The following is a 27716-nucleotide window of genomic DNA, read 5'->3' on the forward strand; positions in this document are numbered from 1 at the left end:
AAATTTTAAAACAGAGGAAGAAAAAAAGCAAATTGAAAAATTGAGTTTAAATTTTGTAGTTTTGTCTTTTTTTGCAACATTTTGCTTGAATTTTATTGTCTTATCTTTCAATTTCTAAATATGTTTGCTGACTACAATATTATTAATAAATACATGTATATCTGTTTAATCTGTTTTGTGTAAATGTACCAAATGTGTTGCCTACATTCACTGTGAAATGGATACAAATATTTATTTTGAAAATTATTATTTCAAAAAGAATTGATCATTTTAGATTAATTGGGATGATTCTGTAGACAAGTACATCTGCATATTATCTAAAAATACAATAAAGAAAAGATATAATTGAAATAAACAGTGTTTTGTCGTTTTCAGAGTCTAACAGTATTCAGGTACAGCATTTGGAAAATAAACAACAATACAAAAGTTACAAACAGTACAATTTCCTTTGCCTGAATGTTTTTTAATCATTACACAATCATAGGCCTCAAAAGCATATCCAAATGCTAAATTAGAACACAAAATCAACATTGCATATCCTGCGATGTGACTATTGCGAATGATCACGTTGTGATATCGATGCTAAAATTATATTGTGCAGCCCTATGTCTTAGGTGTATTGTAAAGTGGATATATTTATAAAAAACATATTAAAATGATTTAATATTTGTAGAATAATTTAAGAATGATTATTCCATTAACAACACTTATTTAAATCCTCATTTATTAATTTTATAATAAAAGCCAGGGATTTATTTATTATTAAAAATAAATCCCTGGCTGAAATTTACAAAGGAAAAGATTTAGTATTGTTACAGGTGACCAATGTTTTGGTCACAACAGGGTTTTATCTTTGCAAAAAGCAAATCACACGAACAAAAAAAATCAAAATATTTGTTTTTAATATTGCGAACCTAAGAGCATAAACTCTACAAAGTGCTCCCAATAGAATGTACAGAATTAGCCATTTCAAAACATAAGCAGCACTGAAAATCCCAAACCATTCATATAAGCCTATTTACAAGTAGGAGTAAAATTGACTTAGTAATACGACACATTTTTCTATTGCACACATAGCCTACGTACTCTCATGCCACAGCTGCAAATACATCACAGCTGACAATCAAAAAGTACTCACTGCAGGTAGTTTAGTGTTGAAAAAGGACAGTGTAGACACAGCACTGAAACATGCTACATCCGCCCCGATCTTAAAAGTATCAAAATGTTACATACAAATCAGACATTTGTCCTTTTAAACATAAGGTGTGTTACTGTATATCTCAAGGCAAGTTTGATAAGCAAGCATATATGCATACATTGGCAATTCAGTTGAAATTATGGGAAATACAGAACTATAGGAAAACAAAAATCACCAGCATTAAGGCACTGAGGTAATGTAATGTATAAAAACAATAACACTGATTCTGTCAGAATTTTACAGCACAAGTGATATTCACCTGATTTAATGTTCTTGATTTCAATATACAAAGGTTCGTTTAACATTGGGCAGGGTATAAACTAACACTGGTGTAAAAAAGGTGTTTTGTAACAGGATGCAATGTCTTTAAATAACCCCACCTTGTCAACAGTTAGAGCCTAGTATATTTCTTACCCTGCTTTTAGAAAAAGAACAGCAACAATTACCTTATCTAAGTATTACTTTAGTTTTTTTTTAAGCTAATGCTTACCTGTCACTAAACTGGATTTTATAGATTCAGATTATATATATACCACCCCTTCTTCTTATAGTTTCATTACAAGCTAAATAATCATTTAATAAATAAGGATGCATGGGTTTTAAATGAATAAACAATTAAATATTCTAATCAATATACTGAGAAAGCCATCTAAATCCTTCACCATATCCTTGTCTTTTCAACACACTGCACATAAAGACTTCCATCGGCCTTAGGTTGAGTTCTTTCAGTGATACATTCCCCTGCGTGGAGGCATATAAAAACAAAATTACACTCAAACATAAAATATACATTACATAAAATATACAAAAACATACATTTTATCATGAAATATACTTCATCAATGGCCTACCTTTCCAGTGGTGTGTCCATAAAGACCAAACATTCCTCTTAATGCGTCCTCGCTAATCGCTTCAGGACGGTCAATTTTATTCCCCAAAATAAGAATTGGCACATTGGAGATTGTTTCATCGGTTAAGAGGGCCTAGGATTAAAGAGCAAAGTGCCTTCGTTATAATTCAAATGTATGATTGCTGGGATTGTGAAGACATTTTAATTGCACTGCACTGCAGTCAGCGCTTTGCCCTTTCTCTGGATGTGTTCAAGGTCAAATATTTACATGCAAATATCTTGTTATAAAAACTGATTATATTAAAAATGATTGTACAGACTTACATCCAACTCAATTTTGGCTTCTTGTAGGCGTTCGTGGTCAGCACAGTCAACGAGATACACTATGCCATTTATTGCCGGAAGGTAATTTCTCCAAACCCTTCTTGCTGAGAATTGAGAATACAGGAGATCGATTTTTATTGTGTACACAGTGTTGTTCTAAGATTAGATTAACACTTTGGTGCTCTTTGTGTGCCTTATTATTTTGGCATTTTAGGGGAATTTTAAGCTTTTATGAAGTTGTTATTAAACATTTATTACATTTTACACTGTCATAACAACACATGATGCGACAAGATTCCAGTGACAAGCTATTTGGTTGTCTGTTCAAATTTACATTGGTAGCATTTAACAATGAATAATAATAATAATAATAATAATAATAATAATAATAATAATAATAATACATGTGCTATATAAACTTAATAATAATTAATTTTTATATTTATTATTATTAATTTAATATAGCGTCTTTAAAAAATTAACTCTCAAAGCGCTTAACATAAAGAAGATACAGATATAAAAATAAAAGGCCAGAATAAAGTACTGTGTTTTCAGGGCAATTTAAAAGCCTAGTGGAGGGGACTGTTAAAAGAACAGAGTGAGAGGAACGGAGGTCACATGAAGGGGAATACCATGTTAAAAGTAGCCAATGAAGAGATTCCAAAACCGGAGTAATGTGTTCTCTGATTTTGGTCCCTGTCATAATCCTAGCCGCTAAGTTTTGAACATATTGTAATTTATTGAGGTTCTTTTTGGAAAGGTCAGCTAGTAAGGCATTGCAGTAGTCTAAGCAGGAAAAAAGAAAAGTACTGATCAGTTTTTCTGCCACAGAAAAGGACAGCATGGGGTGGATTCTTGAAATATTTTTGAGATGAAAGAATGAAGGGGTTAAACGTTACTTTTTTGTCAAATATTACCCCCAAGTTCTTTAGTTTGGCCTGAAATTCTATGACAGAGACATCTAGGTTAATTTTAAGAGGTTTAGTTTTATGTAGTTTATGTAGAATAAAGCACATAATCAGTACCTGAGGTGATCTTTGTCATAGTAGTATAAGCTGTTGTTTTGCCGCAATGTTGCGGTAATAGAGCATTATAATAAAGCATTTCTGAAAATAGAAACTTTGTGCATCAATGTTGCAAATCTTTAGGACAAAACCTCCTTTTAACATGGAAGATATATATTTTTTTGCATTACACGTGTTGTTAGGACACAGTGTCCTTAAAATGTAATTCTTGACTTAAATTGGCATAAATTTTATATATAAATTTCAAAAACACACACAAGTTAGTTTTGGTCCCTTTTAAAGGAAAACACCTGGCTTTTATAACACCCTCACGTTTATATAATCAATTATCAAACAGCTTATTGTGAAACATTTTTACGAGTTGATACTGCGTTATGTCTGTCTTTCTTAGTTTCAACTGCACACACACACACACACTTTACACACAAGAGATAGGCTGCATCTGAAAGCTTAGGCAATTGGCTTGTTGCCTCAGTGCTCTATCAGGCAGTGACTCTAGATGTAGAGTTTTTACATGAGGACACCTCATAAAACTGATCTCAGACAGACTTCTGAGACAGCATAATAATTTAATCATGTACAAAAAAAAAACTAAGGCTAAAAACTAAGAGATGACTAAGGCAATATTTGCTTACTACAGTACTAACTTCTCTGGTTAAAAAATATACATTTACAAACAAATTGACACGCAAATTAACAATTATTATTATGACACTTGTCAGACATGGAATGCACTGGATTGTGGGATATCAAATGCAGTTAAAGACACATCTATGCTGCCCTCAAAATTTTATTAAACTTTCAAATGCAGCCATTGAAAAAAGCATGTCCTGTTAAACTGATGACAATAATGCATTAAAATGCACCTCAAAAAGAAGTAAAACACAACTATTGGAGGTTGCTTGCCAGAAGTTACACAAAACAGTTCATAAAGTTTTACATATGAATGTTTTACTTTGAAAAATTAAGGGAGTTGCTAAAGGAGACCTTTATTTACACCCCAAACCCATGTATGACACTTTATTAGGGATGGATGCACTTCAGGGGATTTCTTTTGGATTGATTATTTTAAAAATATCTGTGGACAGTTGTTATTAAAGAGGTGTAACTGCTCAAGATAATTTTTAAAGTAACTCAGATTGGATTTAACAATTTCATATACAAATAGGATGCTTTGAGGGTGAGTGAATCATGGCATAATTTAAATAATTTACATTTTTTGGTTGAACTAACCCTTAAACCATTTATTCAGCAAGACTCCAGTTCCACTGTGATAGATTAAACATTTTTTAAAACAATTTTTTTCCAGTCAAAGAGACCAGCGAGCTGTATAAAATAAAATACAGCTATTGTTAAATTTTATTAGTTAATTCTCGACTCATAAATCATTTATTAATAAATTCTACATTTACCTTGAGCATGACCACCCAGGTCGAATGTAGTGAAAGTCATCCCAGCAATACTCAGTTCTTCAGATGCTATCAGACAGGATAAAACATGGTTAATATAGAGTTCATCCTGTTGTTGTATTTTAATCTCTAAATGTATACTAGACATGGGCCGGTATAAGATTCTGATGGTATGATAACCTCGGATAAAAATATCACTGTTTTGTAGTATTTTGATTACTGTTTCAAAATATATTCTTTTTAAACGTCTGGATTAAAAAAAATATAACTTTTTTCCCATTTGAACACAATAAATTTTATTTTAAGAAACCTTTATCCTATTTTGGAACAGTAAACTTGTCTGGCTAAATGAATCATTGACTTCTGAAGTCTTCATTTGTTCCAAAAACTGATTTGTTAAACAATTTAAAACAGCATCTTTTCTGCTGGAGATACTGTTGTCCTAAAAAAACAAAACAAAAAAAGTAAATAAAAAACCTACACATACATTAGGAATGATATTGAAGAAAATGTTGACTTTTTTTTTTTTTTTAAAACCTTGACTTTTCCAAACTGCGGTATACCTTAAAACGGTAATGGTCCCATGCCTAGTGTACACTTTATATTAAAACAGTCATATATGTTTCCCTTTACTTACTGGGGTGAAGTGTTGGAACATGCTGCCCAAGTCGATCATCTTTGAGCATGTGCAGTAATGTCGTCTTTCCTGCATTGTCTAATCCAAGAAAAACTAATTTCCCAGACTTTTTATAGAGTCCTAAAGGAAAACACATATGAAAGCACAAATAAAAAATGTTACATTATGATTTGCTCTCCAGCTTTTAAATAACCTTCTGATACTTTACCTAATAATTGTAACACATTGCTGAACCCTCTGTACAGCCAATCAAATATGAAGGACATTTTTGCAGCTAGCTCCCTGAAAAAGCAATAAGAATGAGAGAATTGTTTTGAATGAAAAATGGCAAGATTCAGGAGACTCAGCTAACTCCAATATAAGCTCTTTACCTAAATCTATCGTAAGCAGGCAAAACACTGCGTTACAAAACGACCAAAATGTTCATGTTTTGTCTTTAGGACAGAGAGAAGAAACACGAATCCTCGAAAATTAACCAATATCCAGCACACAACATGAGCAAGAAACTATTTCTAGTTGTGAAACCTTGTCACTTGACGCCATGGATAGAGAGCACACAGACATTGCTGTCACTCAAATGACAGAAAAACTCGCCCTCCACTCCGAGTGCATTTCTATACATTAATAACGTGCTTTGTATTGTTAAATAACAATACAAACATGAAGCACTGCTTCCTAACTGAAGCGTTACTATAACCATCGCAGTATTTGCGTTTTCTAGAAACACGTCAACACAGTCAAGGCTTTAAAACACATTCAAAACTACAGCAGAGACGCTGGTCAAAAGTTGAATGAGCAAAGCAGACTGTTGTGAAGGTAATGTTCATTCTGTCGTGAATGTAAAACCTGAAAAGCTTGATTATAGAGCTGAAAATGTGCGTTGTACAATATATCCAGTCACGGAATGTTGATATATTTATATATTATCAGCTGCGTCGTTTGTAATGTTGCGTCATTTGTAAATAACACAGAACACAATGCGGTACGGCTGGCAAATGTGTCATTACCTGAAAGGCTCCGCTTGTGTTGTAGACCTGTCAGTCCGGTCTGTGTTCAGCTGTTAAAAACAGCAGCCCGAATTTGACGTTTCACCGGAACTGCGTAGCTGCAATGGGTGGTCTCACATCAATTGTAGGTTAATTTGTTTGCATCTGCTTGCTAAAACTGCTCACTGACGTCTGATAAGCTGGCTTTACATTAAAACGATGAAAATGCTCCAGTAATGTTTTGAAATATTTTGTAATGATGTAATTTATATAATAAAATATATTTACAAATAATTCATTTTAATGCTAAATTATACTGTTTTGTGTTTAAGCTATATATTGAATCTATATAGCCTAATGTAGTTGCTCTATATACTAGTTTAACAATATATTTCAGAAGTTATTTCAATACTGATTTGTAGTTTAAAATCGACTCTAACACGATCAGGATACTTCTGTAACTATTGTTTTCAGTCACTTTTCATCAATGTGCCTTTGTAGTGGAAAGTTGCTTGACTGTAAAAAAAATAAATACCATACTGTGTTTTAATAAAGACAACACACAAGTGAGAAGAATTGTTTAATTATTTGATTTATCCCATACCTATATCAATAACTAATATGAAAAACAGACCCATTCATTTTTATTGTGTGAAAAAAAAAAAAAAAAAAAAAAAACGCAGTGAAAGTCTACAGTCGTCATTGCACAGATCAAATAAAGTCTGGATTTGGACAAAATGAGTTTGTCCTTTTAATTCCAATGTTTTTATTGGTCTTTTGTATGACAATTCAAATAAATATAAAGAGAGGCAAGCAGTAATATATTGTTATTGTTAATCCATCCCATAACCCCTCACTCTCTATGTTAATTAACAAAACAAAAATAAAAATACATAAATACCTAATTAAGTACACTAAATACACAAGTACATTACATTAGAGAATAACTGGATACAGATGAGGGGAAATAATAATAATAAAAACTTCCTGAAAGTAATTATAAAATTAATCTATTGAGCTGGAGTGAGGGCATATTAGCTTTTTAAGATACAGAAAAAAAGTCCTGTATCCACTTATGTGTAGGGGGAAAGTGTGTTTGCACTTTAAAAGTATGGCACATCTGGCTAAAATTGTGGTAAAGGCAACAACCTTGCTGTCACAGACTGTAAAATCAGGTCCAAGGGATAATCCAAAGAGGGCTAGCAAAGAATCAGGATCTATGTTGATTTTTAGGGCTTTCTTGAATGCATAAATAGTCCTTTTTAAAGTATATTGCTGATGCGTTTCAGATGCAGGACCTGTACTTCTTGCTCACACCTTGGATTATTGATTGTTTTCCATCAGTTCATTCATTCATTTTGTTTTGGGCTTAGTCCGTTTATTAATCTGGAATCACCACATCGCAATTATCCAGCATATGTTTTACGCAGCGGATGCCCTTCCAGCTGCAACCCATCACTGGGAACATCCATGCGCTCTCATTCACACAGATACACTATGAACAATTTTAGCTTACTTAATTTACCTGTACCACATGTCTTTGGACTTGTGGGGAAAACCGGAGCACACGTAAACACGGGGAGAACATGCAAACTCCACACAGAAATGCCAACTGGACCCAGCCAAAGATCGAACCAGCGATCTTCTTGCTGTAAGGCGATCGTGCTACCCACTGCACCACCATGACCTTAATATTTGTGTAAAACTGAAAATAAAACCATATGAGAAAACAGCAGTGTCATATGAGAATAGCTTTATTAAAGCATTTGTTCAGAATTGTACAGTACCTGAGTGCCACCAGACTGTTAACTAACATTAGTAAATGTTACAAAGAATCTCTAACCATTATCAAAAACAACTTAACGAGACGCTGGTTAGCTCCTACAACTGTTGCTCTAATACGAGACTCAGCTCTCAAATAAGAAGTGAAGTGCCCCTGTTTTTCTCTAAAATATCCATTATACTCAACAGTTCCTGACATACATATCCTAATAGTCTCATGATCAGACTGGTCCTTTCGCAGTGTTGTCTTCTTTAGTTCTTCGCATAATAGAACCACTTGTCAACTGAAAAAGAAAAAGATAGCAGAGAATTGGGTTGTCAATTTAAATTGAATGGATGCTCAACAGTACAAATGTATAAACTTCAAAAAATGATGCATCATAAAAAGACTGTAAAACCTGAGGTTGGAATTGGACTGGCATCTCCGCAAGCGCATGACTGAAAATGAAAATAAAAAATACATTAGCAGTCATGCTTGATGCAATTGTACCACTATATAAGCAATACACCTGTAAACAGAAATGACTGAAAATAAAAAAGGAAGTTCTTACTCCATCAACAACTGCTTTGGCTTCATCGGCTGAACAGCAGAATGGACTATTACCCTCTGAGACGCAGGTGTTCTTGCTGCACATAGAAAGAGGAAAGAGCAATACAAATAAGGTGAGAAGTATTCGACAAATCCCAAAATGACTGTATATTTCAGTCATGTCTACATGGTTATCTAGTGCTTGAAAGCATGAACAATAGCTGAAATAAAATATCAAAAAATAAATGCAGGTGCTGAATAAACATTCCCTCACCAGTTTAATTCACCAGCATTGGTTTGTTGTGAGAGAAGTGCCTTCCAGAAGCCATGGGTGGCTTTGATTGTCTCAATTGCAAAGTCCTGGAATAAATGTAGCATATTTACACTGCTGTAAAAGCTATATTAGATTTTAAGCTATTGACCTTATTCTAAAATGCAGAAGTGCGCCTGTTTTCGCGATTGTCTTAGAACTTCCGTTTCAGTCGCCTATGGGAGAAATGACAAGGAATAATAAACAGCAAAAAACGGTCACACTACTTGCTCTACAAACAAATGTTTGCATGACTATACAGACCAAGTAGAATAATATAACAAGAAAATATCAGTTTGCAAAATCAAACAGCGAAACGAGCAGTTTTTAATGTCTAAAAATTAATGGAAGTGAATGAGACAGGAAGTCTCGTGCCAAAAAGATTCAAATGGCAGCGCCCGCTTGACTGCGGAGAATAAGGTCAATATAGCGCATGCAATAAATGTAAGACTATGAGCAGTGCTCTATGTGCACAGCCACATTTGTTTCAAAATGTTCCTAAAACTATGAACCCTTTTTACATTTCCGGGTTTCTCAATAGCAGAAGTCATCATAGTTGTGTAAACTTAAGAGCTCAGTGAATGGGAGAGAACAATATATATATTTTTTAACAATCCCATTTGATGAAATAAAAGAAAAACTCCATGATGGTGTTATCAAGACTTTCAGAAAAAAAAAAAATGTGTTAGACTGATAATAGCAGTCAGAAGAGGGAACAATGTCAAATTTACTGTCCTGCCCATACACTATGTATAACAAATGCCTCACACAAGCGGTAATTCATCTTTTTGTAGTTTTATGCAAAGATGATATAATACATACATAAATATATATAAAATGTACATGTTTTTTTTAATCTAAATACTAAAAACTTTATAGAGGATTTAAGAATATAACCGCTAAATGCATTCAATGCAGGTCTTATGAAAAGGGTCCATTGTACAATGCCTGTTTGTGTCTTAGGACAATTTCGAAAATCTTTTTTGATCCACTCTGGACGTTGACTATTATATACATATGCATTTTAAAGCACTTTAACAGAACAGAGCAGATAGAAAAAAGACTGAAAACAATAAAAACAACAAGCATCTGCATTGAAAACTGCGTGTCTGAGGGGACAAAGTTAATTGTGACTATGGTCCAATCCCAATTCTACCTCTTAGCCCTTCCTCTTACTAATTCTCTTTAGTTTGAAAGCGTAGGGCTAAGGGGAAGGGACAAATAGCCCTTCGAACAAAGATTTTTCAGAACCACACTCAAAACCAAATTTCCTAGAATACACCAGCCACAACAGCAGGATAGCAGCACCCGGAAGTAAGGGGATCCACAAATGAGTATTTTTGTCATTATTTTGAATATTTACAACAAACAAACATGTCTTTTTGTAATTATGTTTTCGCGGTTTTCACCTTTTAATGTATAGGACAGTATAGATTATTGACAGGAAAGCATGGGGAGCAGAGAGAGGGGAAGGATCGGCATATGACCGCGAGGTGGGAATCAAACTCGAGTCGTCATGAGCAACGGAGTGCAGTTGTCGATGCACTGACCATTACACCACTGGCGCCGACCAAACATATGATTTAATATACAAAAATAAAATTGGGATTGGGCCTATATTAAATTAGTATAAAGACATTTTTAATGCGGTTAGACAGAAAACTGCTGTATAGAAAAAATAGTCCAAACATCGGATAAGAATGAGCCTCTTAAACTCCTGTGTTTGTCAGTTGGAATACACTTTGGCTGCATTTACACTGCAGAACTTAATGGTCAATTCCGATTTTGTGACTGTATCAGATTTTTTTGATGATCCGTTAACACCATCTTTTAAAAGTAACTCGTATCTGATGTCTGCATTTATACTGCAAACAGCAAAATCCAGGAAAATAAAATTACAAAATAACCAGGAAAAAAAGGGTGAGTACTGATTATAAAAGCACTCTTTTCTCCATTCCTACATTTAATCTGTTCACAGGATTTAATTTGTTATCCTTTTTTACAATTTGTTTTGCTATAGTAGGCATTTTAATGTAATGTCCATGGCATGATTTATGCATGTGATGTATACAATAGTTTTACATTAGTTCATATCGTTTACATGGCGGATGTTGCACTCTTTCCCTCTCTCTCATTAACATGGTTAAAACTTGTGCTACATGAAAATATGAAAGCTTTTTTTTTGTCCTAGTATATTTAAATTTATATTTAGTCATTTAGCAGACGCTTTTGTCCAAAGCGACTTACAAATGAGGACAAGGAAGCAATTTACACAACTAAGAGCAACAATGAATAAATGCTATAGGCAAGTTTCAGCTCTGTAAACTCTAAGAAGGAAAGCATAAGTAATGTATATATATATATATTTTTTTTTTTTGAGTACAGTTAGTGGTATATCAAGAGAGGCAATTGCAGATTAGGAAGTATATGAGATTTAAGGTTTGGAACTCTGCTGTTGTCTGTTGTGAAATGAAAGCATCAGAGTTGACGTCATTCGCAGCGGTTTTTATTGATGCATGACTCTCATTAATTAATTTCCAATCATGAACAAGGCCTGAAACCGATTTGAGAAAATTAGAATCCATGTAATGTTTTTCCTGCTTACATGTACACGGGCCATATCCGATGTGTGCCACATGGGGAAAAGAAACTAAATTGGGTCACTTGAAGTATGCAGTGTAAGTGCAGCCTTTGAATGACTTATAAAATGAATTATACTTTAGGCATGAATTAAAACTTGTTTACAACATTTCCGAACAAATATACCTTGTCTTTGAACTCTCCGTTGAATGCAAACTGGTTCTCAGGTTTTCCATCAGGTACTTTGTATCGCCTAAACCAGTCGACTGTTGCCTCGAGGTAGCCTGGCTTGTGTCGCCTCACGTCGCTAATGTCTATATTTCAGATCAGAGAAATGCAAACAATCACATATCCTTCTCTCTCTTTTAAGTCAATTGGAAAGTGCGAGTGTTATTTACTGTTCAAGTCCTTTGCCTCAGGGTCATCAACGTTGATTGCAATAACTTTCCAGTCAGTTTCACCTTCATCAATCATTGCTAAAACACCCAGGACTTTTACTTTGATGACATCTCCGCGACTACACACCTGAAATGTGGACACATTTAGGTATTTGTTTGTGTAATCCAAAAAATGTGATTTCAGAGATTACTTTAAAAAGCCAAACACCAATATTAATACCTTGCTGCCGATTTCACAGACATCAATTGGGTCATTGTCACCACAGCAACCCGTGTCATTGTCTTTGTGCCCGGGGTCTTCCCAAGTCTGTCAGAAAAGATTTGGTCAAAGTTCTTGGCACAATGGCATTATTAATGTCTACAAGAAAAGCAATTCAATTAATAATGCTAAACTTTCTCTAGCATCATCAATGACAAGCAATGACAGAATAAATTGCAGGTAGATACAGCAGTATTTACAATCTGATAAGCCATACTAAATAAGCCATCAAGTACTAAAAGGATCAGTTTTAATTTGTGGTCAATAAGAAATAATAGATATACAGTACATTATTATGATTTAAAACTTAAGGCATTTTTACTTAGTCATTCAATTGATCAGAAGTGACCATAAAGGCCTGTATAACTCAAGAAAAGATTACTGTAATCCATGATCTCGTGTAGTCAGATAAAAACAGCTATATCCCAGTTCAAACTTATAGTATCATTTTGTCACACATTTGGTTATTTTAAAGAAGAATTCTTGCTATTAATAAGCCATTAACTATGATTTTGCCTCAATAAACCAAGTGGTACTCACTGCTGAGCCACTTGGGCGGAGCTGAGCTCCAGCAAGGGGAGCTTGAGCTCCAGCTCCTTCATCCTTGCACTTCTTCTACAAGTGATGTCACTGGGGCTTGGTGTTAAGGGTGGGGTAAATCATAGGCATTAAAACAGCTTATAGGAGGAGTTGGAGCTCAAGCTCCCTCTCGCTGGAGTTTAAGTGGCTCTGCAGTAAGCAGTGTCTCCAATAAACTCCTAATTTGCTGATTATTAATAGTTATTAAAGGGCCACAAAACCCCATCTAAGCAGGTTATTTTCACACCTCTAGTCTGAAAGAAGTCAGGAAAGTGGTTAAGTCCAGCTTTGTTTAGGGGGGAGTGTCAAGTGGTAAAAGAGGGAAGGGTTTTCACGAAAGGAGAGTTTCATTAAATGAACTACGGCTGATTTTCACACCGGCAACACACATGCAGGAGGGACAAACATTGACTACATTTACATGGACAACAGTAAGGGAATAATTTGCCTTAATGTGAATGAGACAATAATATGATTAAAGTGTACATAAGTTGCGTTTTAAATATTTCTTTCATGATCCCATTTTACATGTTATTGCACATAATTAGACACTGTGCTATCCACATTTTCTTTGGAGTTTCATGTAGTTTCTTTGTTAATTTGTCAACTTAAACTGCAGTTTGGCACTTTTACTTTCAATCAGAAACATTTCATGCACGCCCCCCATGACAAACGAGATTTTGGATGTGAGGAACTACCAGAAGAGTGTAGTTTTAATGGAATTTGATAATGCACGCAGTGTGTGAGGGAACAAAATCCTTTGCATTTTACGGTAGAAACACAGCCATGTGTGTATAAACTATCCTGTCACAAAATGCGGCGAAAATTATACGTGGTGAAAATCCTACACAACGATAATAGTTTCATTAAGGTGTTTACATGTTTACATACTGAGAGCAGCATTTACAGTGGATCTTTCAGTCCATAATATTGTAGTGATTTTAACGTACTGTAACGTAACGTAAACTTTGGAACAATCATTTAGACTAAGGTATGACTTTAAAAACTGAAAGAGTACTACTGACGACATGAACCAACTATGCCATCTGAATAAACAAACAAAGCACATTGATCGCACACTTACCAAATCTGTAAAGACAGGACAATTAATACAAACTGAAACCACATATTTTTTTAAAAGGAGACGAGTGGCAAATCCAGATTTCACAATTTCCAGATGCGAAAAGCTCTCGGATAAAGTTTTTTTTTCCTTACAAACATATTTTTGTCACGTGTTAGCAGACAATTGTAATCCACATGCGTGCCCAGCTGCGCTCTCATAGCGGTGAATTGGAAAAAAAAAACTTTGTTGCAGCACATTTTTAAATACAACACTGACGACCCATGTCTCCAAACAATTCTTAATCTTCCAATTGCTTTAATTATGTTTGACAACGCAACGTGGCGTCTCTGCTGTCAGAACACTTTAAGAGGTAAAAACAGGTCTTCAAAGCTATATCATGCATATTAATGAAGTTGCCTCATTCACAATCGAGTGCGCTAATTGGTTCAAACAATGTCTTTAAAATGAATTAATGCTGAAAGCAGTCTACACACTGGAATTTACACAAGGATCTCATGGCCGTGACGTAGCTTCAAAATTAATTTTCAAACTGTAAGAACGAATTTGCTCGAAATAACGCAAAAACAACCAATTTTCACTTTTTTGTTAAATACATGTACCCTAATAGTGTTTTTAGTAACGTGGGACACATATATGACTGGCAACATCTCAAAAAATGTGTTTTGGTGTTTCGTGACCCTTTAGTAGCGGTAGTAGTTGGGTTTAGATATTAGGTAGGATTAGGGATGGACAATAAAATCATGCAGAATATGTACTTTATAGGTACTAATAACCAGCCAACATAAGCCACTAGTTCATAGTGAGAATTAGTATTTAAACTAAAAGTTACCATGCCTTTTAATGCTTATGTATTGCACTGTATTATACTGTCTTATACTGTGTTTAATGTATGATCAATGTTTAAATAAAAGCCTTACCTGAGGAATTGCTCCATAATTCCAAATATAGCCTTTATGGGGGAAAACATTGGCCACATAGCGCAAATTGCCCTTCTTGACATCTTGCTTAATTGGGTTCAGGGGGTCTTTTGTTGCAATCTATGAAGCAAATCATAATGCTGACTTACAGAATAAAAGAATACATGTAGACTGGCTGATGACTCCTTACTTTGTTTGCATTTCAAAACACACACCCACACCAAAAAATAAAGGTTAAATGTCATTTATTTTTAACACCCCTTAATCCCAGTACATTTACTGTAACCATTCTTGTTTTAGGTGTGTAAATATATATGACCTTGCATGGTCACAAAGTCCTCTATTCAATTGTTTTATTTTGTTATAATGCAAGTGGAGTGGTTTTGCATTGTACTTTCAGTGCTGTTCATACCTCCATTTTTGCATTTGTCCATCTTGGCACTTCAACAACCATGTGGAAAATGTTCTACAAAGAAAATAAAAATGAGAAATTAAATAAAAGAAAACGTCAAGGCTAAATGTGGCATTCCTATTATAGAACTCTAAGGTTTTCATTACTAAAAGCAACCTAAATGCTGTGAGAGCAATTAATCAAAGTTTCACACATGTCACAAGCCAGATATCAAAGCAGTCCAAAGTATTGAACAATGTAAGATGACACTGTTGCAGGGTAAAGATCATTTCTCTCCCAGACTAAGTCCGTTCACCCGATAAAGAGCTAATATACACTGGGCTGTACCGGATTGCGAAATGACCGTTCATTGCCAAAGGGGTCCCACAAGGGAGGGGGCGTCAACACTGTGACCCTGAGGAGAAAATCTGATAACATAATAAATGACCATACTGTACCTGAGCTTCATCTGCAAACATAGGGATGTCATGGAATGGTGAAAGATATTTTCCATCTGAGTTCTCTGTCAAAACCAGAAAAGGGTTTGAATAACATAATATATTTCTCATTTTCAAGGCTTTGTAAATGAATATATTTATGTGATCATATAAAGTAGCATTTCTGTAAGGTACTTTAGTAACAGTTGTAGGCATGGGCCGGTAAAGGATTCTGTTGGTATGATAACCTTGAATTAATTATCACGGTTTCATGGCATTGTGATTACTTCTCTAAAATATATTCTTTTTTTAAATGTCTGGGTAAAAAACTACAACTTTTATTCCCTTTAAAAACAATATATTTAATTTTTTGAAAGATTTTCAAGTGAATCATTAACTTCTGCTGTCTTCACTTGTTACAAAGACACAGATTTCTTAACAATTTAAAACAGCATCTTAGGATATCTTTTCGGCTTGAGATACTGCTGTCCTGAAAAACAAAAAAAAAAACAAAAGAAAAAAAATCTACTCTAATTACACATTCCCAAAGAATGGTATTATTGAAAATTTTGGCAGTCTTAAAACCTAGACTTTTCCAAACCGTGGTATACCTTGAAAAGGGTTATTGTCTCATGCCTAATATGTTGTTATCATAAAGTCAAAAACCGATTGTTTTGAATGCATGTACAAGAAATGAATCATTAAAGATCCTACAACATCAAAAAAAAAAAAAAAAAACCCTTACATCACTGTTTATGCTATTTGTATCGTTTTATTTAAGAATGAAAGTTTAAATAATGTTTGAATAAATTATTTCTTTAAACTGCCTTTACTGAATGAGCAGTGCTACGTCCGATAGATCGCAAGATTATGTCTTTCTTTTCTTTTTCATTCTTTTATAACCTGTTTTAACACATTTTAATCTGTTTTATCAGTTTTAATGATTTTTATTTAATCATTTCTTTTATTCTTGTGCATGTAAAGCACTTTGAATTGCCATTGTGTATGAAATGTGCTATATAAATAAACTTGCCTTGCACAAGTGTGTTAATGATAATCTCGAGCAATTAATATGAATCACTAATCATTTTACTCATTTTTGAAGGTGGTGTCATGCTGCTGCTAAGGGTGAGACGTCTGCTGCAGAAACCTGGCAGCTAAAATAAACAAAGCATACCCTATTCTGAGAATAATCACCTAGTATATCTGCTTTACTATATTTAGATTTTGATTTAAGGGTTATTTTAGACTGCAGAAGAAAATAACAGCACTAGATCTTTATATGCTAATTTGAGAAAGCAACTGAATGATGCAACGAGCCAGTCCTGCATTGCATTTATATCTGGAGTTACACAGTAAAAACACCAATATAACGAGATTGAAATGCCTTCTGTTTGGTAATCAAAATACTTTGTAGTTCATTTAGGACTTTCTGTTCTTAATTTGTAACCGGTATAACAGGTTATAGTACGCTTTCACTAAAACCATAAATACATCAGTAACTACACGTTAAAATAGCCATTCTGTACGGATAATCGGCTTAATATCGTAAAATATAAGCATTTACTGCTTCTCGAGTAAATTTTAGATCATAAATGACGCGAGAAAAAGCGACACGTGGGACTTGAGGCCCAGCCCCTTTCATCTTAATTCAATAATCACTGTCGCGATCGTACAAACTACTTCAAATCCATCACTTAAGAACAGAATTCATACTCACTGAAGTATAGCCTATAGCTCAAAGTGTTGGGGTTTCCTCTTTCTTCAGTTAAGAAGCTCATATTGGGCGCTCTGGTGTGTGTATTGATTCCGGTAGGCTGTGTGTGTGTGTAAAGACAGGACAGCAGCGGCGCCGTGCTTATGGAAATCGCGCATGCGCAGAGACTAGATTGCGCAGAGACCGAAAAGTGATGTATTGCGTCTGATTTATGAATTGACAATGAGCCTCTCTCTCTCTCTCTCTCTCTCTCTCTCTCTCTCTCTCTCTCTCTCTCTCTCTCTCTCTCTCTCACTTTGTGTAATTGTAATTAGAGTTAAAGCAAAGTTTGAAATAAAATACTTTTAATGAGGTCAAATTATATTCTTTTTATTGCTCCAGTTTGAGAAAAAGGAACAAGACATCTATTATAAAACTATAGTCTGATTAAATAACAACCAACATGAAAACAGGAGAAAGGAAAATAAATAATTAAATAAAATATTAAATAATACCAAGTTAAACACTGAAAGCAATTTCTGACTTTTCACACATTTTTTAAATTAATTTTATTCATGCTCAAAGACAAAATCTAGCAGTAAAATGAAAGCAAAAGTGAAATGCACAGTCCTTCTCTTCTGCTTCACTAAATGTGCTTTACAATATTTTGAATACAGGCTACAAGGTTAAACTGAGTTTTGAAATCTATACAAAGTCCAGACTGAATGAATGTATTTATTTTTAATGGTATTAATTTGTTATTTATTTGATATGATGTGATCACAGATGTTATTATTGAATTTTGAAAAATGTAAAAAATTCTTAAACTGACAGTTAAGTTTATAAAAAACAATCCCTATCAAGTAAAATAAGAACAGAAATTAATATAAAATAATTTTAATTATGTTAAAAAAACTAAATCTTGCAGAAAAAAAGCAAGCAAAAGTCCTCTTATATCACACAATGTGTTTTTTCAATATTGTGAAATAAACAAGGTTACGAGGTTAAACTGAGTTCAGTAATCTATACGAAGTCCAGACTAAATCAACGTATTTATTTAACATTATTTATGTGATATGATCACAAATGTGATTATTGAATTTTGAAAAATCTGAATAATTTTTACTGAGATAACAAACAATTTGCATTCACAATCCTCCCATCCTCAATAACATGAATACTACTACTACTACTACTACTACTACTAATAATAATAATAACAATAATACAGCATTCATGTATTCATTCATTTTCTTTTCAGATTTACCCTATAAATCTGGGGTCGCCACAACGGAATGAACCGCCGATTTATCCAGCATATGTGTTACGCAGCAGATGCCCTTCCAGCTGCAACCCATCTCTGGAAAAAAATAAATAAATAAATAAAATAATAAAAAAAAAAAAAAAAAAAATATATATATATATATATATATATATATATATATATATATATATATATATATATATATATATATATATATATATATATATATATATAAATAAACAAATAAATAACAAATAAAATAAATGATACAGAAAAATACAAAACAGGGGAGTTGAAGTTCTCACAATATGCAACCAAAATCCTCAAATGATGAACATAAATATCTTTCTTGTTGGCTTTTCATCTCTTTTAATGTCTTTAAATATATATATCAGATTCTCCTTTAAACACCCATAGTCTTGGGGAAATTAAAAAAATATATAAAAATTTATGAATATAAAATTGCAATAATATCAACAAATTCATTATCTATCTTTTTATCTTTAAGCATTACGTTAAACTTAATAATTTCCTATGAGAAGATAAGTCTTGCAGATGTTTTCTGATGTATCCAAACCCAAACTAATTTTTGTCCCAAAATGTTTGTACCAATTTACATCGGAAAAACAAGTGTATAATTTTTTTAATGTCTAGGTTACAAAACTAGCATACATTTGAGTCAACAATATTTAATTTTATCCTTATAAGTTATTTTGCAGTAAAAACTCATTGACTGGTATCAAAAATGTTGAGTAAAACAAATTGTGGGCGTTGAATCGACGTAATTCTTCCCTGACGTCATATCCTCCGAGCGCTCTTCGCTTCCTGCCTGGCGGAGGGAGGGGTCGGTGCTGACGGCTGGGAGGACGAGCTGAACGTGAAGAAAGCCCTGGGAAAGCGATAAGAAACGAGGGGAAAGGGCCCGAGGTTTTTACCTTCCATCGGGGAAAACTTATCGCTCGACTCTGATTAGCACCCGAAGCAAGTGCAATGTCGTCCAGTCGTCAGCTTAGTGAGAGCAGGGCCATCCCGACCAGGACGGTGCTGATCAACGACTCAACGCAGCTACCTCACGACTATTGCACCACTCCTGGAGGCACTTTATTCTCCACCACCCCGGGAGGTAATAAAGCGAGACGAGCCCTTAAATATGCAGCTGTTTGCAGGGAGATCGTGTAATAATGGTTGGCCTGTGTTGGCCAGGAAGCCGTAACCACATAAAACGGCTGTGTCTTAAAACCTAGTGTTCCACCTGCCTAGATAGCATTATAGGGTTCTCGCTGTAACCTTCGTTTAGTTTGCATGTAAACAGTGTAATGATGGTCAAAAACGCTAAGACTTTTAAAACGGACATGGTTTAAATATGTATACTAGGTAGGCAGCGTACTAGGTTTTTGAGACACAGCCATGTAGTTCAAAACAAAAACAGCGCCGCCTGTGCGTCGATATGATCAACATGATTGGTCCGCAGTGACTGATTGACAGAACAGGACAGAACAAAGGAATGTAGGACATTAAACGCACATAAGGATATGTATAGTAATAATGAAATATACTATATCAATTGTCATCTTAATTGATATATAGATCAACAATATGTTTGCATATATTTGTGCCTATTTGTGTATGCATGCATATGTATGCATGTAGGATGTTCTGTGTATGTATGTAGGATTTCTGCAGGATCTAAAAAGTCTTGGTTCACCATTTAAGGATTTGAAATGGATTCAAATTTAGGCATGAACTCTTGCAAGTAGGCATGGGACAATAATGGTTTTCAAGGTATATCACAGTTTGGAAAAGTCAAGGTTTTAAAACCGCCAAAACATTTTTTTGTTACACCTTCCCTACAGTATATGCAATAATTTTTTCAAAGTTTTTGTTGCTGTTGTTGTTTTTAGGACAACAGTTTCTCCAGCAGATAAGAGATTGAAAGATATGGTTTTAAATTGTAAAGAAATCTGTGTTTTTGACACTAATAAACACAGCAGGAGTCAATGATTCATTTGAATTATTTAACCTGACATGTTCCAAAATATTTCAAATGTTTTGCATAATAAAATATATTGGCTGCGTGCAAAATCACAGACTACTCATTAGGTACTGCATTTAAATAAAAGTTTACTACTCAATCAATAGAATAGTATGTTCTATGCAGTATGAATGTGAGTAGTATGAATGAGCTTGGATGTAGTACGGGGTTCATTTTGTCATCATCACATGACAGACCTGCTTCACTTTCATGAATATTCTCGCAGTGTATCATGGGATAGCGTCGTGTCCATTGAATGTGCACTTTAGAATCTCGGCGAAAGTAGTAGGTCATCCAGGTACTACTCGCATACTGTTTATCAAATTCTATGAATCGGCTTGCATACTGTTTTTAGCGTACTATATAGTATGTAAGCATGCAATTTCAGATGCAGCCATTGCTTTTAAAACAGAATACATTTTTTTATTATTATTTTTTTTAACCCAGACGTTTAATAAGAATATATTTTGGAGCAGAAATCACATTACTGTAAAACCGTGATGTTTTTATCCAAGGTTATCATACCATTAGAATCTTATACTAGCCAATGCCTACTTGCAAGCAAGTATTTTTGTTTTGCAGTATAAACATGCTTAAAGGGACAGCCCAAAATTAAAAATTCTTTCATCATTTACTCATCTTTCGCCATTTGAGTTTTTTTTCTAATAAACACAAAAAAAAGATACTTTGAAAAATGCTGGTAGCTGGCACACATTGACTTGCGTAGTGTTGTTCCTCTCAATTCCTCACTTTCCCTCTCATAACATGTAATAATGCTTCTCAAGTAACTAAATCTTGATTTAACATATTGTGAATATTTGTAACTTAAAAAAGAATTATGAAGTGACCAAGAGGGCACATTAAAGTTATTTCAGAATCCTATTATTCAAACTTTAAAAGGATAGTTCACAAAAAAAAATGAAGAAGTACTGTATAAAAAAACAAGGAAAATATTTCAAAGAATAACCAGAAACCATGCTAACCAATGACATGTATAATCACGTAAAGTCAACGGTTAACATTAACATTTTAGTTACCAGCATTTCCTGTGTTAAACAGTAAGCAAAACTCATACAGGCTTGGTACAAGTAATGTGTATAGGATGACAGTATTATTATTAATATTATTATTATTAGCTAAAATCTTTCATGCAATGTTTTTTTATAAAATTGATTTAAAAGATGCAGAAGTAGCAAAAATATAATTTTTTTTTTAATGTGTAGCTCACCCTAATTGGGACATGAGCTTCATTAAAACCATTAATAATCCCATTAAAATCATCATAATTTTCTCACCCATATTCTCAACCCCATATAATTTGCTTACATATTATTACTGCAAAGCAAAATGTGTCAGATTGCTTTAGGTTGAGGTTAATTTATAGTCTTCCATAGGGAAAAAAGTGCTACTTTGGAAGCTGTATATTAAAACAGAATCATAACATAATATATTTATTTATGACAATGCAGGAACCCGAATAATCTATGATCGTAAGTTCCTGTTGGACCGGCGTAACTCCCCCATCGCCCAGACCCCACCAGCGCACCTGCCGGTTATCCCAGGAGTGACGGGCAAGAACATCCTGAATGAAATCAAGCGGAATGAAGCGAACAACATCAACAACCATGATGCCAAGCCAGGGCAAGGTTAGTCTTTCAAACTGACCGAACTGGAACCGTTTCCACTGGAACCTCCCTGCTTTGTGCTTCATCTTGTGTACACAAACAGACATGAATCAGAGTAATGTTGCCTAACACTATTGTCTTTTAGTGGTCATGCATGACACTTTTTGTGTGTGTCTGTGTTACAGGTGAAGATGCTCAGTTTGAGATGGACATCTAAAGAAGAGGAACCTACGTGAACAACGATTAATTACCTGGTACCTGTGTGCCAGTGGCTTGGCTTGTAGATACCAATGTTGTGAGCCCTCTCCTTTAGCTCTCTCTAGCTGCTGGGTGCTGTTTAATCATGGGGATAAATGACTAAAGTTTGCCCAGTGGTGTTGCTGGAGCCCTGAAAGTTAACCTGTGAGCCCTGTTGAGCTCTTCTTTTTTGTTGTTTAGGTTTCAGGGCTGCCATCAGCAGTACTTGCTTGAGTCACAGAGCAAGGGAAAAATTCTCTATTGCAAGTGCCCGGATATATTACCAATTTACCATAATAGACTCATAAACGGATCAGCCATTAGAGATTCACTGCTGATAGATCAAAGTACACTGTTCCAGTTGATGCCCTTAATGCAGTCTATTTCGTTCACACATAAACTGATTTGCAGGACATGCGGTTATCATTATCTCCCTATATTTTCGATTGTTTTTCCCCCAGTTAATTTTAAAAGGGACAACAGGATTATATTCATATTTTTTGATTCAAAAAGTGAAAAAATTCCAATCATTCCTGCTCTTTTATATCATTTTTTTTTCACCTCAATACATTTTTCAGGTGTTCAAAAGAATAGTTTTATATTATTGTCCAAAAATGCATAATTAAACCATTGACCTTAATCATTCATTTGAACTGACACATGATTTCAATGCCAAATGTGCACAGAATTTCTCATTTTATTTAGGACTACCCCAAAATAAGCATTTCAGGTCATATTAGTTTAATTTCCCAGTTTTTTCACTGTTAATTTTAAGAAAAGAAACACCTAATCACATTCGTGAAAGACCAAACTGTTACTTTAGATTAAAGAGAATGTTTCTGTTCAGATTTATTTTGCTAACAGTAAGGTTTGTTTCTTTGTTTGTCTTTGAGAGATGAAGCGTCAACATAGCCTAGTTAAAAGTTAATAACACCAAGTAATGTTTGATTGGATAAAGGGTTTAATATACCTTATAAGATGTTGACAAAGAAAGCTGGTCTCAGGAAGCACTTGCTTTATGCACCTAACAATTACGCATCTTACGGCTCCTGTTACGGGAGAAAAAGCACGGTGAATATTTAACATTAATATCAGCTGTGACATCTGCTGTTACTTTCCGAAATACTACAATCCTCACGAACCTTGATAATCAAATCAAAGGTAGGAAAGCACTGAAGTGTTGTTTTGGTCATCGTACCATCGGTCTGTCTCATAAGCGCACACAATGTGAACGAGTTTTGTCGCGAGCAGACATTCATTTTGATTCAGATCAAACGTCTCGAAAACTTGAATTGAATCTTTCCAATGCTCTTCTATGCATGTTCTTTCGGTCTGCTTCTTAAGCTTTAGTTCACATGTCAGATCATTTTAACGTTGTTGTTTTTGGGGGGGGACGCCAAATCGTGTGGAAGACGAGAATTATTATTGTAAGAGAATTAAGCAAAGAGATTATTCAAACAAAGTGACTTAAAGAGGATAAGACTTATTCTCATGACTTTAATTGTCTTTTTCTGTGCTCCAGTCTTTGTCTGAGGCACAGAATGATTTATTTTTTCCTCTCACAGTGATCTCTTGTGCTTAGCCTCCGTATCCATGCCTTACTTTACTAAGCTGAGCAGCTGTGTCAAATACAGTACCCTTTCATACCTTAAAACGGGATCAGTTCCTTTCTTTCGTTTCTTTCAAGTGGAGAACAAGATCAAGATATTGCTGTTTTACTAGAAAACATTTATATTTTTGGAAACATGTTTGTTATCATTTACTTTCTTACAGAAATGGGACGATTTGGAAATGCAGAGGTGTAATATTTGTAATAGTAATGGATTGGTTAAAAGCAAATACAGAATTTAGGTTTGACTTTGAGGTCACAGTTAAGTTTCTATTCAATTTTGAGAACTTGTAAAATCCTTGGAGTATGTTTTCATGTCCGGTTTGCGCAAAAGTCACATTCAAGTTCTAATGATTTACAGTGAAGGGAAATTGGTGTATACTGTCCTTCTGTAATGGATATGAATGGTCAAATTCCAGCTTGTTTCAACTCTAAAATTATGAAATGTTAAATTTTTTTATTTAAAAAAAAATAATGCTTACTATTGCTTTATGCTTTCCCCACGCATCAAACTATCAGAAATGCATTTAGTTCTGTGTGAGGGGATTTAAGATGGACGTGTTTTATCTAATATGGCAAAAAACATTGGAAACTGTATTTTCTTTCTTCTTTGACCCTGTTAATTTTAATGAAATGCCAATGCCAGTGGACACTATTACAGCAATTAAAGTTCCTTGATATCAACTCTGTTTGTCTTCTCTTACAACTGATTACTATGGTTGAATGCAATGTAAACAACCCTTTAGATGTGAAATAACTAGGGTTGCCACTAGATGGAGTACTGGGGTATGGGGACAGCGCTGTTTTGTGGAAAAAAAAGATTTAGGTTACCCCCAAGTTAGTTTTGTGAATAAAGTATTTGAGGATTTATTTCTAAATATAATTTACAGTTTTAACTCAGTAACGTATAGCTTAATCCAAAGTGTTCAGTAAAGTGTTAGACTAAAGGGGCGTTTCAATGTGTCTATTCTTCTTGTCTCCAGCCTGAAGCCCTTATTACAGTACATGAATGCCTGATGTGAAGTGAGCTCGGTTGCTTGGAAACTCATGGCAACACAATGTCCACTTCACACCAGTAGTTAAAGCAGAGGCTGATTTCAATGCAGTGAAAGACATTGGGCACAGTGGCAGTAAAATGTAAACACTAAAGAATTAAATGCCTCAAAATATTTTTGCAATATTTTTACCCAGCATTTCTATACTGGCAATGCACTACACATCACACGAAAGTTTTACCAATGTTGAATATCAGCGCAAATATCAGTACCTCAGGTTTTTCAGCAATTCAGGCATGTTTGTGGCACTGTTGCTGGGAGATGAAGCTGACTGGTGAAAAGATGAGAAGCCACCCACTGACATTCTCTCAAATAACATTTATTGCTGTGGAGGAGGTGGCCGTTCTGTCCTCTTCTCTTCCCATGTGTTTCCTATCCGCAGTGCTGGAAGAGGTCGAGTCTCGCTCTGTTTGACGGACACCTGCCTGCATGTTTTTTTGGGGGCATTAACTGACAGGGCTTAAGATGAGTGTGACCTGGAAATGCTCTTGTTCACTGTTTAATTGTGTCTGTCAGGTCCTGACAGGTGTCTGACAGAGCGGCAGGTAAGGAAACTTTTTATAGCTTTTACTTTTTCCTTGCCTTGTCTTCTAGACAGGAAAATTCGTACTTTTATTTATATTTATGTCATTTGATTGCTTGGCTGAACTTAATGTGTTTATCTTATCAAAAATGCACAGCTGAAATACCGCGGTAAAGTTAGACATTGACGTTTGACATAGACATTAGGTTAATCAATTCAATTATTTGCTCCTGTTATAGCTCGAGCCAAAATTACGTCAAAAATACATAAATATGTGCCATTTATGTTGCACAAGGCTTAATTTCTCGATAATAAAATAAAATCAGCCATGTTAATGAATTAAACAAATCAACCATATGATATTATACAATAAAACAAATACCAACATGTTCAGAAAAACATCCTGGTCATTGCACAAAACTCTGTTTTTGGAAATAGCACTTTATTTTTATGTAATATTTTTAAAATAACTTTTAAAGTAAAAAGAAATGTAAAAATCTCGGACACCATTTGACATGAAGAAATCAAATCAACTTTATTTTTTTCTAAATATTATTTTCTATGATGCACAAGATCTGTTTTTTACAGTTATGCATTTGTTGTTTTTATATACAGTATAGCCTACTGAATTCATATTTTCAGTAGGCTTTACAAATACACTTAAACAAATTAAACTCTGACATCATTCGAGATAAATCAAATCGACTGTAAAATTTCCTGAATATTTTCTATGATGCTAAATTATTTTTTTTAAAGAATCGATTGAGTGAATGATCTCCTCTCGACTGATCCCTATGAAAGAGTATCTGATAATGCATAATATTCTTCATTAATAAAACTAATCAAGTCAGACTTTAAATTCCTCAATAAACAAATGAAAATCTTTCGCTGTTGTACAATAGCCCAAGTAGAACCCTGAATAAACAACATTGCTAGTAATTTGACTACAGTTTTTGAGAATACATAAAAGTTAACAGTTAACCTTTACTTGTGAAATTAACTAGAAAAACACCAAATGAGATCACGCCTGAATAATATTAGCTTAAGTGTGTATATAACTTGTATAATAAGAGTGTAATTATACATTTAATTACAGAAATGAGTTACAGATATAATTACCTCCAAATTGTATGTACATAATAAATGCATTGTATCGAATTATTAATTCAAATGTACGTACATGCTACTTAATGGCACTTAAAATAACGTGTAACCAAATCAGCATGATTGAGCACACCCCATTTTGAAAATAGATATTTTTATTAATTTCCATTTCTCAGTGAATATATGCAATGTATTATGGTGCATTTAAACAGATTCATAAAACAGATATATTCATTAAAATTATATTTTAGTCACCAAACATATTTAGAAATTGAAAGATAATACAATTAAACTATAAAATATTATTATTTATTTATTATTAAATATTTCAAATTATTGAAAAAAAAAAACAAACTGCACAATTTCAATTTTTAAAAAAATCTGTTAGTTTCTTATGATTTTTTCCTCTTTTTTTTAAAAAAAAAAAATTGTATTTAATATTTTTCTATTAGATGTAAATTTGGGTGTACTAGTTTTTGGACCGTTATCGTAAGTTATTTTGTAAGATAAGCTCCAGATTTGGCTTCAGTACTGACTAATCTAATGTATATGCACAAATATAATAGTGTATATTAAAATATGAATTTAAAAGATATATTAGGCAGGGATGTACTTATATATGCTTAGCACTCTTGATGTTTAATGTGCTTTTTTTCTGTTTTAGATTTCTTAGATTAATATGTTACAAAATTATAATTTTAGAGAAAGGTTTGGTTAAAAGTAATTCGAAAATAATCAAAAAAGCAGTCTGATTATTTACACTATGACATTTCCTAGTAGTCTACAATTACTAGTTATCTACCTAGCACTTCACTAATATTGTTTGTCATAACCATATAATTTATTTGTTTTAGAATAGACTTACAACATCGTAAC

At 33.9% G+C, this 27716-nt stretch overlaps 4 protein-coding genes across 7 annotated transcripts in view; 2 read left to right on the forward strand and 2 right to left on the reverse strand.

The window, feature by feature from the left end:
* Positions 1 to 885: 885 nt before the first annotated feature.
* On the reverse strand, positions 886 to 6498 carry sar1ab (secretion associated, Ras related GTPase 1Ab). Of its 2 annotated transcripts, none has more exons than XM_087277918.1 (7): positions 6451 to 6498; positions 5652 to 5725; positions 5444 to 5563; positions 4810 to 4875; positions 2373 to 2476; positions 2050 to 2181; positions 886 to 1939 (listed from the first exon to the last, which is right to left on the reverse strand). In XM_087277918.1, the coding sequence occupies exons 2-7, from the start codon at positions 5707 to 5709 to the stop codon at positions 1823 to 1825; spliced, it is 597 nt and encodes a 198-aa protein (XP_087134044.1). In that variant the 5' UTR covers positions 5710 to 5725; positions 6451 to 6498; the 3' UTR covers positions 886 to 1822.
* A 1667-nt stretch (positions 6499 to 8165) lies between these two features.
* On the reverse strand, positions 8166 to 17526 carry ppa1b (inorganic pyrophosphatase 1b). Its single transcript, NM_001017833.1, is given in 11 exon segments — positions 8166 to 8495; positions 8610 to 8649; positions 8763 to 8838; positions 9015 to 9100; positions 11817 to 11944; positions 12029 to 12155; positions 12249 to 12335; positions 14868 to 14987; positions 15280 to 15333; positions 15717 to 15781; positions 17416 to 17526. Coding segments are annotated over 11 exon segments (876 nt in total). The 5' UTR covers positions 17477 to 17526; the 3' UTR covers positions 8166 to 8463.
* A 1966-nt stretch (positions 17527 to 19492) lies between these two features.
* Positions 19493 to 24842, forward strand: eif4ebp2 (eukaryotic translation initiation factor 4E binding protein 2). The gene is made up of 3 exons (NM_212803.1): positions 19493 to 19778; positions 22157 to 22333; positions 22498 to 24842. The coding sequence occupies exons 1-3, from the start codon at positions 19646 to 19648 to the stop codon at positions 22527 to 22529; spliced, it is 342 nt and encodes a 113-aa protein (NP_997968.1). The 5' UTR covers positions 19493 to 19645; the 3' UTR covers positions 22530 to 24842.
* Positions 24843 to 25479: 637 nt separating this feature from the next.
* pald1b (phosphatase domain containing paladin 1b) overlaps positions 25480 to 27716 on the forward strand; it is a 45169-nt gene continuing 42932 nt past the window's right edge. For 2 of the 3 annotated variants that reach the window (XR_015505192.1, XM_087278050.1), the window contains exon 1: positions 25594 to 25758. The gene's annotated coding sequence lies outside the window, so the exon portion shown is untranslated. Of the gene's footprint in view, positions 25759 to 27716 lie in introns of all 3 variants that reach the window. The other variant, NM_001431070.1, reaches the window with a different exon arrangement.

This window comes from Danio rerio, chromosome 13 (genome assembly GCF_052040795.2).
Source record: "Danio rerio strain M-AB ecotype USA chromosome 13, GRCz13ab, whole genome shotgun sequence".
Taxonomy (NCBI): Eukaryota; Metazoa; Chordata; class Actinopteri; order Cypriniformes; family Danionidae; genus Danio; species Danio rerio.